The 13,102-nt window shown below is 39.4% G+C and overlaps 1 protein-coding gene across 32 annotated transcripts in view; it reads right to left on the bottom strand.

Moving 5' to 3' along the window:
* Window positions 1-13,102, bottom strand: part of FUBP1 (far upstream element binding protein 1) — a 65,641-nt gene that overhangs the window by 29,101 nt on the left and 23,438 nt on the right. For 20 of the 32 annotated variants that reach the window (XR_006283375.1, XR_006283374.1, XR_006283379.1 and 17 more), the window contains 4 exons: window positions 12,716-12,844; window positions 11,558-11,632; window positions 366-425; window positions 139-281 (listed from right to left, as the gene is read on the bottom strand). Coding sequence is in view for 25 of the 32 variants with exons in the window: in XM_043521203.1 (XP_043377138.1) it covers window positions 139-281; window positions 366-425; window positions 11,558-11,632; window positions 12,716-12,844 (407 nt within the window). In the remaining 7 variants the exon portion in view is untranslated. The remainder of the gene's footprint in view (window positions 1-138; window positions 282-365; window positions 426-11,557; window positions 11,633-12,715; window positions 12,845-13,102) is intronic. The other 12 variants (XM_043521207.1, XM_043521204.1, XM_043521194.1 and 9 more) reach the window with 1 other exon arrangement.

Below are 13,102 nucleotides of genomic sequence, written 5' to 3'. Positions count from 1 at the left end.
TACCAGATAAAAGTCATTTACTAATTATTCTGAGTTATTTTGCTACAAAAAAAGGATGCACACTCCAAAGGTAACAAAACAGGAGACATGCAAAAAAAATATTTATAAAAACACAAAATAATTCATAGAATTTTATACCTGTGGTGCTGGAGGATGCTGTGGCATTCCCTGTGGACTTGTCTGGGCATAATATGCTGCTTGCTGTCTGTAGTATTCAGCCCATGCTGCACTATAATCAGGCTGACCTGGGGGGGCCCCAGCTGGAGCTGGAACTGCTTGACCTAAAATAAATTAGGACTACATAACTTTTTTGCTGTAACAAAGACAAAGAAGCTAAAAATAATCTCATTTCTAGCAAACATTACCTTGCTTCTTGTAATATTCCTCCCAAGCCTTTGAATAATCTTGTGGCTGCCCTTGTTGACCTGAAAAACCCCCCACATTTTAATGTAAAGACTCCCGTGTACACCAAAATTATACATATATACAAAGACAGAGGTATTCTGCCTCTCAGTGGATTTCAGGTCCAAATAAAAAAGTTAAAAATAGCATACATGTAAATATCAAGCAATTTACACAATGCTATTCTTCCTGTTGATATTATAGAGCCACTTAACTCTGGGACACTACCATTTCAAATATGCTTAAATATCAACAACACAGATTTTACTACTTCTATGTGACTGAATTTGAGGACATCCTTTATAGAAAGCAGTGTGCAGGAGTCAGGAAGTTTGCACATGAATACTCACATTTTGTCATTTACACCTTGTATGTTAATACTTTTAAAAGCAAAAAATAAAAAGGATTTCTGCTGAAACGTGTTCCAGAGCACACTTGTGTGTGTGTGTGTGTGTGTGTGTGTGTGTGTGTGTGTGTGTGTGTGTTGGGGGGGGATGGGAGGGGGAGGAGAACACCACTTTCTTTTCCAAGCATGCCCACTTGGATTTACTTGAATTAAACAACTGACAGTATTTTCAGTTAAAATGCAGATCAGCAAGGGAGAGGAATTAAGTAGTCAGATTACAAAAAGTGATCTTGTTGCACAGGCTGCATTTACTAACACACCAGCTATTAATTCATTAAATTTAAAGTTAATTGATTTTCTACCCAAGCAAATTGAAATAAATCTCAAGATTTGTTTAACACTATTAAAGCTAAGCACTTCCATCAAAGAGCACATATTTTTATTAATATATTCCACAAAAGAAGACAATCCCCAAGCTCCTCCTCCTCCTTCCCTCTGACCTCCAAATTTCAAGCTCTCTAATTTATTCTCAACACACACAATAATTGGAGAATTATTATTAAGAACTACTGCCTCATTCAACAGTGCTCAAAGCTGTAAGCAGAAGGCAATAAGGTACATGGAATATGCCAATAGCACAAGTTCACTTTTTCCATCCAACAGGCAACAGTTATTACTGAAAAATCAAACCAATAATATTTCTGTTTGAAAGGAAGGTCAAGGATGCCCCTGACATCTTCCTCCTTCCAAGTCCTCTGAATTCAGAAACCCCTAACTCCTCCTATTATTACCACCACCTTTTTGCATGACAATGGGACATCCCAACTGACATTCAAGAGCCACAACACTCCAAAGGTGCTTTTGCCAGCTGCCATTATAATAGAAACACATGCCTACTGACAAAATACTAGCACACATTCAGGTAGAGTTTGAGGTGCTCAAGATGGCTGGTTGAGATAGCCAAGGACAAGATTAACTGACCTGTCTTGATCTTCCAAAGACAAGTCTTTATGGAATATTAGTATATATACATACTGATATATTAAGATATATCCTAATTTTTATAATCTTGGCTAACAAAGTGTGTAAGGTTCCTAGATTTTTTTATTTTTTATTTTGGGAGACATGAAGGGAGAATAGAAAACTGCAAAAATAAAAAGAAAACACTTTAGTTTCTGCAACTCAAACTGATCCCTACTCACTGAGTCAAAGATTTTAAACAAACCTGGATCTTCTGAGGAAACAAATCAGCTAGAAACACAGTAAAATAAGAAACAAAGGATTTACAGGAAGTACCAGAGTGAAAGACATCCCTTCTGTTTTTCTTTTGTTTATTCCAAACCTCTTCTGCAAATGCATTGGGTGTACGCCCCATGCAAAGGTTTCCAGTTCCTATATTTTTGTAAATATGAGGTAGCCTGTTCTATTGCATGCAATAAGTTATATCCTAAAGCACTCTCCAACTCTTCCCTTCACATCTCCAGAAGCCCAGTCTTCTATTCCTAAACATGGCTCACTTTATAAGACTCCTTACAGCTCCCTAGCGAACCCTTTCCATCCCCGTAGCTTGATCTCCTGACACAGCCTCTCTCTTATTAATAGCTCCCAGAAGGAGGGATTCACACCTCCCGATAGCCAAAATTTCTCCCTGGCACAGCACTGGAGCAAAATCAGCCAGTGTTCAGTTTACATACACTTGGATATTAAAAGTTTTCCTAAGGGTTAGTGATTTTTGTCATTGCCATATTAGTACGGTAAAGCCAGCACAGTCGATACCACTTAATCCTGTAAGAAAATTTAAAATTCTACTTTCTCTTGATCCAATTGTGTAGACAGAAGAGATGCTTTACGTTCTGTTCCTGATCAAGAAAACTTAAGTTATGACCCAAATGGAAATTTAAGAGCTGAAGTTATGTAGTCTGTCACATGCCATTTGCATTTACCCTCCTCCAATATTGTGGTCAACAGATACTTCTGGTGACTTCAACAAGAAATTTGCTTTCACATATCTACTTTCAATTATAGCTAGAGATTTTGTATTAGATACGGGTCAAAGAAAAAAGAAAGTTAAAGTATGGTGCTGAAATGTACAGTATTGTGTATTGGTACCATGCAAAGGCTTCCAATTTCTGAATTGTATAAATACAATAGCCAGCTCTATCTTGTATATAGTTATATCCCAAAGCACTTTCCAACTTCTTCCCTTCACATCTCCAGAAGCCCAACTGGAAAAGGAAACATTTATTTTTATGGAGTGCAAAAACTCACACCAAAACCAGTATCGAATTTATTATCTGCTGACTTACTTTGTGGAAGAGGTCCAGAAAGGATCTGGGTTAGACTACTTTTCTGGCAAATAGAGACAGCTCAAGCTTACTCCATGGAATTACTCCTGGGAGAATTCTGTGCCACTGCACAATTTTGCAGAAATTAATGGTGGGTGTGCAGAATTTCCATCTGTCCCCACATAGAAATAGGCTGTAGAGATGTTGGCCACCAGTAGGAGCCGCTGGACCTGGCAAAACCCAACTTGCTCGCAAATAGAAGACAAGGCTGGGGGGAGGGAGAGGGAACTGGAGGGTTTCCAGGGTTTCCCTGGGCTCTAGGAGGGTAGGGTCTGTGTCTTGGGGGGGGGGGGAGAGAGAAAAGAAGAGGAGATGTGCACCTGCAGCTGGCCTCGGGGGAGGGTGGGGGTATGGGGTGTGAGTGTCTGGGCGGAGGTGGTGAGAGTGTCTGGGCCAGGGAGGGCCCCACAGCAGGGCTCTGGGGGGAAGAGATGTGAATGTCTGGGCCCCCTGGCTGCGCTGGGGGGGAGCGAGGGGAGGAGAAGAGAAGACTATGACAAAGAAGCAGGAACTGGGTTGTCGCATGGGCTTCTCTCTCTACTCCTGGGGGAAATTTTGTTTGCAGAATTTTAAAGTATTGTGTGCAGAATTTAATTTTTTGGCACAGAATTCCCACAGGAATAATGGAATTCTGGGGCTTCGCCACGTCCCTTCACTCAGGATGAGTCCTTCCACCTTCCAAAGCTGTACTGAAACACTAAATTCTAATTAGCATACTGAAACTTTTTACCAGTAATGCTTTATTAGATCATATTAACTATACATACACATGCACCTTGAAGAGGCCATTGTAGAAGCATATGAAAGACTTCTCAAAGAAGCCAGACTAAGAGGGGGAGGCAAACTCCCAGAGAAGCAGTCAATTTTGTTATTCTTAACAATTACTTACCCACCAGTTTAACATCATAAGAAGGACCATACTGGATGAGACCAAAGGTCCATCCAGCCCAGTATCTTGTCTGTCGACAGTGGCCAATGCCAGGTGCCCCAGAGGGAGTGAACCTAACAGGTAATGATCAGTGATCTCTCTCCTGCCATCCATCTCCACCCTCTGACAAACAGAGGCTAGGGACACCATTCCTTAAACATCCTGGCTAATAGCCATTAATGCATTTAGCCTCCATGAATTTATCCAGTTCTGTTTTAAACCCTGTTATAGTCCTAGCCTTCACAACCTCCTCAGGCAAGGAGTTCCACAGGTTGACTGTGCACTGTGTGAAGAAGAACTTCCTTTTGTTTTAATAAACAAATTTATTGTTAATTAATGCTGCCCATTAATTTCATTTGGTGGCCCCTAGTTCTTATATTATGGGAACAATAACTTTTCCTTATTCGCTTTCTCCACACCACTCATGATTTTATATCCCTCTATCACATCCCCCCTTAGTCTCCTCTTTTCCAAGCTGAAAAGTCCTAGCCTCATTAATCTCTCCTCATATGGACCCGTTCCAAACCCCTAATCATTTTAGATGCCCTTTTCTGAACCTTCTCTAATGCCAGTATATCTTTTTTGATATGAGGAGACCACATCTGTATGCAGTATTCAAGATGTGGGCGTACCATGGATTTACGTAAGGGCAGTAAGATATTTTATCTTATTCTCTATCCCTTTTTTAATGATTCCTAACATCCTGTTTGCTTTTTTGACTGCCGCTGCACACTGCGTGGACGTCTTCAGAGAACTATCCACAATGACTCCAAGATCATTCTCCTGATTACTTGTAGCTAAATTAGCCCCCATCATATTGTATGTATAGCTGGGGTTATTTTTTCCAATGTGCATTACTCTACATTTATCCACTTTAAATTTCATTTGCCAATTTTGTTGCCCAAACACTTAGTTTTGTGAGATCTTTCTGAAGTTCTTCACAGTCTGCTTTGGTCTTAACTATCTTGAGCAGTTTAGTATCATCTGCAAACTTTGCCACCTCACTGTTTACCCCTTTCTCCAGCTCATTTATGAGTAAGTTGAACAGGACTGGTCCTAGGACTTGACCCTTGGGGAACACCACTAGTTATTCCTATCCATTCTGAAAATTTACCATTTATTCCTACCCTTTGTTCCCTGTCTTTGAACCAGTTCTCAATCCATGAAAGGATCTTCCCTCTTATCCCATGACAACTTAATTTACATAAGATCCTTTGGTGAGGGACCTTGTCAAAGGCTTTCTGGAAATCTAAGTACACTATGTCCACTGGATCCCCCTTGTCCACGTTTGTTGACAACTTCAAAGAACTCTTAGTAATCTATTAGACAGGATTTCCCTTTACAGAAACCATATTGACTTTTGCCCAATTTATGTTCTTCTCTGTGTCTGACAATTTTATTCTTTACTATTGTTTCAGCTAATTTGCACGGTACTGACGTTAGACTTACCGGTCTGTAATTGCCAGGATCACCTCTAGAGCCCTTTTTAAATACTGACGTTACATTAGCTATCTTCCAGTCATTGGGTACAGAAGCTGATTTAAAGGACAGGTTACAAACCACAGTTAATAGTTCCGCAATTTCACATTTGAGTTCTTTCAGAACTCTTGGGTGCATGCAATCTGGTCCCGGTGACTTGTTACTGTTAAGTTTCTCAATTAATTCCAAAACCTCCTCTAGTGATACTTCAAACCGTGACAATTCCTCAGATTTGTCACCTACAAAAGATGGCTCAGGTTTGGGAATCACCCTAACATCCCCAGCCGTAAAGACTGAAGCAAAGAATTCATAGCTCAGTGGTTTGAGCATTGGCCTGCTAAACCCAGGGTTGTGAGTTCAATCCTTGAGGGGGCCATTTAGAGATCTGGGGCAAAAATTTGGGATTGGTCCTGCTTTGAGCAGGGGGTTGGACTAGATGACCTTCTGAGGTCCCTTCCAACCCTGATATTCTATGATTTAGTTCCTCTGCAATGACTTTATCATCTTTAAGTACTCCTTTTGTATCTCGATTGTCCAGGGGCCCCACTAGTTGTTTAGCAGGCTCCCTGCTTGTGATGTACTTAAACATTGTGTTTATTACCTTCTGAGTTTTTGGCTAGCTGTTCTTCAAACTCCTTTTTGGCTTTTCTTATTACATTTTTACACTTAATTTGGCAGTGTTTATGCTCCTTTCTATTTACCTCACTACGATTTGACTTCCACTTTTTAGAAGATGCCTTTTTTATCTCTCACTGCTTCTTCTACATGGTTGTTAAACCATGGTGGCTCTTTTTTTAGTTCTTTAATAGTTTAGTTCTTTTAGTTCTTAGTTCTAGGCTGTAGTGGGCAATATGGAAGGAGAGGAATTCCTTCCTTAAGTATTATTATGATACCTTGGGACTTCTGAACAATGCTTCTGAACAGGAATTAAGGTCAAGCATTTTATAAACATGTTAATGGGTGATCAATTGGAAAATTTTCTGATTCTTCTGTGGTGGCTGACGCTTCATCATCTGCCAAGATGTTACTGCAGAGCATGCTGAATGGGCTTTGATCCACTCAGACGGTTTATCTTTGGACCTCGCTGATGCAGAGTTCGACTATGAAAAATCTAGACATTTTCAGACCCAGGTACAGAAGGTAAAGGAAAGCAATGATTACATCCTGAACTAGAAGATTCTACGATGATAAAATTTAAGAGTGCGTCTCATACTCATAATGTGCAATGCTCTTTAGGGTGTTGAGGCTTTGAGTAAAACTAAAGAATGAACTCCCTCAATGTATGGAAAAAAGTTCCTTTGTAATTACTGATTCTAGGAATTATTTTGGAATAGTAAGTGACTGTCTTTGTGGAAAAAATAATAAAGCTTGTGCCTTCTAAGAGCAGACACTCTTCTTGCTGACATGACTGCAACCCGGAATCATGATTCTGTAAAGAAAATGTATGGAATTTACATCTTGTGTCTTAGTGAATAGGCTGTGAAGACTGCAGATCCGTAGATCTGCAGGAAGAGAGGACGGGTCTGACTGCTGGTTTGGATAGATGTACTACCCTATGGAATCTTGAAATATCTGCTTAATATTTCAATGATCTGTGCTTATAACACTATTTAATGCTGAGACAAAAAGAAACAAGTGGGAGATTTCAGACCAAAGAAATCCAGAACTACAGTTTCTGATTTCCTAGGATCTCTCTCCAAGCATCTGAAAGAATTTTGTCCAAATTTGTGTGTAGGCAGAGAAGATGAAAGGCTAGAAGAGTTTATTACTTAGGATGAACATCCCATCCTATTTAGAGCTTGATGATCAGTGACCAAGCTGTCAGTTTCAGGTAGTCAAGATTGGGATTCTGCAGCAGGATCTGCAACAGAGCATCCTAACTGGTGAGAAATTAAAATTAAGACCATTAGGATAACCCCAGTAGGTCCAATCTGTGTTAACAATGATTATGCCTTCATCTTTTTAATTGCTTCTCCTTACAGTGGAAGGGATGGGGCCTTGGAAGCACACAAAGAAACCATTTAGGCCCTCTGTGAACCAGAACATATCCTCAGTTAACCTTGGTCTGCTTCCCTTAACTCTCCATTCCAACTGGATGGAAATATAACTATATGAGGGATAGCTTGGCTCTCTGGATATTTGCTGGAATACTTCTTCATTCAACCCATTCTGGGTTGTCTACCTGAACTTAGTCACCTGAAGAAGACTTAGTCCACTTTTTGGTTTTATGGTGTCCTTTTATTTTGATCTTGATTGAAATAGGAGAATTCGTGCTTAGGCATTTAGACTTGAGATTCTTTGCACTCCCTCATTGATTTATATATGTAACGATCATTGTGTTGCCCGACTGCCAGAACAGCCAACCTGATTTCTCATCCCTAGGAAGCTGGTGGTATGGAAAAGGCTGGCCTCTTGACTGAAGAGAAGGTTCTATCATCACATGGACTTCCTGTTTCTACCAGCAGAGGGACAATCACAGTGGATGGCATCCTCATTTTCCTCTGCGTCTTGTTTGAATGGTCCTGGAACGCCTGAAACTCACATGCAGTCTTGCATTTATTCATGTGACCAGAAGACCTGGGAGCTGCAGGTAAGGATGGACTGGTGTTTCTCCACAACGTAATGCCTTAGATCAGTGCCTGAATCTAGTCAAACTTTTCCTATGTCAGGAACACACTAGCCCTCCTTGTATTATCAACTTCTAAGCAACTATGTTGCCTAACAAAGGGTATATATGAGTTCCTTTAGTCCAGAGTCTTGCTATCACCACTATTATTTTTGACAAAAATCTGGAGGCAGAGGATAGACCTAACTGCAATACTCTGCATTGGCAGCAGCAGTTTGGCAGGTGAAATTGATAAACTGCTGATAGCAGTTAAGCTTCTGTCAGGGTCCAGCAATATCAGGTCATATGCAGGAGATTCTGCTGCTATACTGGAAGAATGCCATGTATTTTAATCTTCAGCTACCTGTTCAGTTTCTTGACGTCTAGGATGATCTGGACTTCACCTGATCTATTGCTTAATATGAAAATAGAGTAGACCCTGGGGTATCTTTGGTCTTAAAAAGACAAGCTCTATTGCCCCAACTTGCAATAAATGTGTTATTCAGTATGGATTGATGTTTGTTACTCTTCAAGGTTTGAGACAGAAAGAAAGAAGAATGTGGAGAAGACAACCCCAAAGTATTCTTGCTATGCTCTCTAGTACCCACTGTCTGAGTCATGAGTCTGAAGAGCACGATATTTTGCCTCCTAGCCCTGGGCAGAGGCAGACTTCCTTACAGCCACATTGATGGTTTGGACTGAAAGGAGGGAAAGTGCCCATTTCCTGATCTGGCTTTCTCCCTGGCATTTCATGCCCAGGCTTTATTCTTGAAATAAGATGGTATCTTTGTTGTTCATAGGAAAAAAATAACTTCTGCCATTTTGACTTTGCTGGAGTGGGTAGCAAGTAATTTGGTTTGTCCAAACTGTCACTTACCAGCTTTTCAAGCTTCTCCTCAAACAGGATTCCACTTGAAAATTTTGAGATGGTGAATTTGCAAAGTGTAATTATCTGCAGTCTTGTGTTTAAGATGGAGTTGGTGGGTGTTTGGCCATGGAGTCTGCAGCCATGGCCCTTGCTGCTAACCTCATGGAAATCATGGACCCATCACTATTTACCCATCACTATGAATACAACAGCTAAGAATAACTGTCTTCATAACAAACTTAAAACTTATTGTGGCTCTGGGGGGCGGCAGCAAGCATTTGCTCTCATGAAACATGTAATTACCAGAGTAGCTCCCAGTCCCTATGAAAGGTGGCTTCTATCTTCCTGCCAGGAATTACTATACGGTTTACAACGGATGGTACCACTGCAACTATCGAGGTGGGAGCATTTGGGGTTTTGAAAGCTTACAGAGCATAATGTGTTGCTGACAGTCTCTTCCCCATGTCAGAGATCTCCCATTCCTCCCTTACAACCTCTTTGAAGAAAGAGAAGGCGAACTGCAAATTCTGACTTAATACTGAATAATATTTGCCCTTGGATATCAATTGTTCATCCTCCATTTTGGATGGATCTCAATGGGGAAATCACCTTCCTTCCCCATTACCTTGAACATGTCGGTGGAGAAATGACCTCTTCTGGTTCTCTAGCTCAAGGTTACAAAGGTTTAAAGTCAAGAGTACTCCTTTCATGAGATTAACTACAGCTGGAGCTAGAACAGAAGGATAAGGATCTGGAATGCTTCCCAACTATTGAATTCCTCTTTGTTCTGCCCTTTTGGAATTCTTTGCCTTACCTTTCTCCCCCATCTGAGAACTGGTCCCTTTTTCAGGACTTACCCATGCTCTGGGCCCCTGGGCCCTTCATCATCTGATATGCACTTAGTAAGGAAATGAAGGGAAAGGTCCTTGAAGGAGCCTAGATCCTCCTTTGGAGGGAAACCAAGTTAGAACAAATACCAGATTTCTTGACAAGGACTGCAATTATCCCTTTAAGAATGTGAGAAGAGACTCTCGAGCTTGTTGCCTTAGTCGTGGACTGGATCAATGGGGAAGGAGTTAATGGGAAAAATCCATGATCAGCATGTAGACTGTATGTAGATCAGCATGTAGCATCTGACTGTAGATTCACAGGCACTAAACAGGATCTGAATAGGACTGATTCACCCTTGAAGAGAAGTCTGAGCGGTTAAGGTAAAGAATGGAAAAGCCCAACAAACGTTAAGAATCTGAGCCCATTTTTGGCAAAGTGTTTTTAGGCTGGGAGAATTGTGACAGAACTCCCCCTCCTGGATGGAAGACCTCTTAAATTGTTCATCTGCTCCATTTGGTCACGACTGCATCATGCTCAGGAAAAGAAGAAATAGAGGTAAAGGAGACTGATGGGTGGTTTAATTTGGTGCACCATGCCCCTAAAAACTGCCCCTGGATGAAGACTGAAAAGAAGAGAAATACTGCTCACTGCTACTCCAAAGTCTGCCTTTTTAAACACAAGTATGATAATAGAAAAAGTGAGAAATCAAAGCTGCTATTATTTGCATGGCCAGAGATAGGAATTCTGGAGTATGCCTAAGGATATGGCTGAGCCCCATGAACGAGATTATGTTCAAAATGGGAGAAGAGGTCATGACCCAGAAAAGTGAATTAGCACCTACTGGCAGGTCTGACACATCAGTGCCAAATTTTCCTTCTTTACTGAAGAAAGGAGAAATAAAGAAATGACTGACAACTGAACAGCAAAGTGAAACATGTATCCCTTCAAAGAACCACAAGTTTCACTTTTATTTATTTTTTTAAAAAACTAGCTGTAGGATTTAGTTTATAGCACTTAGCTGTTGCACACCTAATAACAGATTTAAAAAATATGACATGCCATATAAAACCTACAGAAATGGCATTCATTTGTAGCAAGCTTTATTATAAAAAACTAGACTAAATAAAAGACAATAATAAAAATAAAAAGACATAAAAGTGGTCATCTAAGAGCAAATGTTAAACAGATTAACTTCCAAACCAGGAAGATATACAACAACTTTATAAAACACACTTCAAATTTCCAGATTCCCAAAGGCAACATAAAAGAAAGAATGAACTCCAAATATTGGAAGATTTTTTAAAAATTTGTATTTAAGTTGAAAAAGATTAAAAAAATAATGCTACTTTGCCACTCAATAATTAAATACGGGATGTTTCATATGTTACACAGTGTAGTTTCTTTGGAAATCATGTTTGCTTAAAAAAACCAAACCAAAAAAACACTTCTACATCTGTTCCTCAACGCCAGCTAGGGAGTAAAGGAATTTTAAGAAGAAATATACACTTTCCCTCCCCGAATGTGGAACACTGCCCATTGCTGATTGATAGCACAATGAAAAGATAACATTTTAATTACAGTGAGATTTCCTGGCACAATGTGCTCAATTACTACAATAGAAGAACCTAAGCCAACTGACTGTGGCATTAAACAGTTATATTTTTATTGCTAAAACTCCGCCAAATCAAACGTGAACACCATTTTCCCCTTACAAAGATCTACTTTTTTAACAAACCAAAAATGAATAACATACCCATTTTTTTGTAGTACTCTTCCCAAGCTTTGGTGTAATCAACCTGCCCTGCTGGTGCTGGATTTGGTTGTTCTCCTGATTTATAATAAGTAAAAATAAAATAATGCATGAATTTAGTTATATACTTAAACAAAATGTTTGTATACTAACATTTCCAAGCATCCAGCTATTAATTAATTTGAAACAAAAAATGGCTTAAATATTTACATATAATTTACTTATGAATGCAATTAATCTGCTACAACACACTATAAAAATAAGCTTATTTACTAGCTAACGCTAAAATAACAAAACTGTACATAATCATTAGTTCAAAACTTAATACTTTAAATTTCAAGAATTCAAGAAATCTATAACACTCACATACTGTGCAAATGCCACTTGCAGTCTAAAATGTTTTAGACCAGGTGCACACACAAAGTTGTACAGATATAAATCACAGTGTGATTTTATACTGATTTAGTTAAACTGGTATAACTTTGTGCTTGGATTCTCATATTGGTTTAAACGAGACATATCAATTGAGTTTGCACCTGTAAATTTAAAAAACTACTTCCTTACAAAAATCAGACATAAAAATACAGATGTGTCATAGCACACTTATGGAAAAATTGCTTACTTTCTCATTTTATCTGTATGAAATTTTAGTTTGTATTAACTTCACTAGTGCTTTTTATGTAGCCTGTTGTAAAACTAGGCAAATATCTAGATGAGTTGATGTATCCCCTAGAAGGCCTCTGCATACCCGCAGGATATGGGTACCCCTGGTTGAGAACCACTATTTTAAAGTATCAGAAAGGTAGCCGTGTTAGTCTGGATCTGTAAAAGCGGCAAAGAGTCCTGTGGCACCTTATAGACAAAGTGGGTATCACCCACGAAACCTTATGCTCCAGTACATCTGTTAGTCTATAAGGTGCCACAGGACTCTTTGCCACTATTTTAAAGGTTATCCCAAACGCTCATGAACCTGAAGCAAAGCTGCAAGTTTAAAGTTTTGACACTAGAAGTAAGGATTTTCCAACACAATAGGCTAATCTGCAATAAATCAGCCCTTGTATGGGAGAACCCAATCAACATTTACAGGATAAAAGTCTAGGTGGTCCACTATTTTCCTTCAATAATGAGCAGTTTTTCCTTGTAACAGATTGATCTGTGTACCTTGTCCATTAGTTTGGGTCGTAGGTGGTCCACCAGGAGGGGCTGCAGGTGGCGGCTGTGCTTGCTGCTGATAGTAGTGAGCATAATAAGCTGCCCATGCTGCTGAATTGGGGTCTGTTCCTGGTTTACCTAAGAAATAAACCATCACTCTCATACAATGTAAGCAGTAGGCTTTGTTAAAAAAAAAAAAAATTCTTATAGATCAAGAATTTTTCTGGCATTCCTAATTTGTCTTCTGAGAAATTTTAATGAAATACTTAATTTTTACAGTAGCTATGTGTATATTGTAATTCATTTTAACCCATTAAGATCAACTGAATTTGGTTACATTAAACACAAATACGTTAAAAATGGAAGTTATGAAAAAATTTCTGAGCTAAGGTTATC

This window comes from Chelonia mydas, chromosome 8 (genome assembly GCF_015237465.2).
Source record: "Chelonia mydas isolate rCheMyd1 chromosome 8, rCheMyd1.pri.v2, whole genome shotgun sequence".
NCBI classification, from domain to species: domain Eukaryota; kingdom Metazoa; phylum Chordata; order Testudines; family Cheloniidae; genus Chelonia; species Chelonia mydas.
This window is presented reverse-complemented; position numbering and strand designations above follow the sequence as displayed.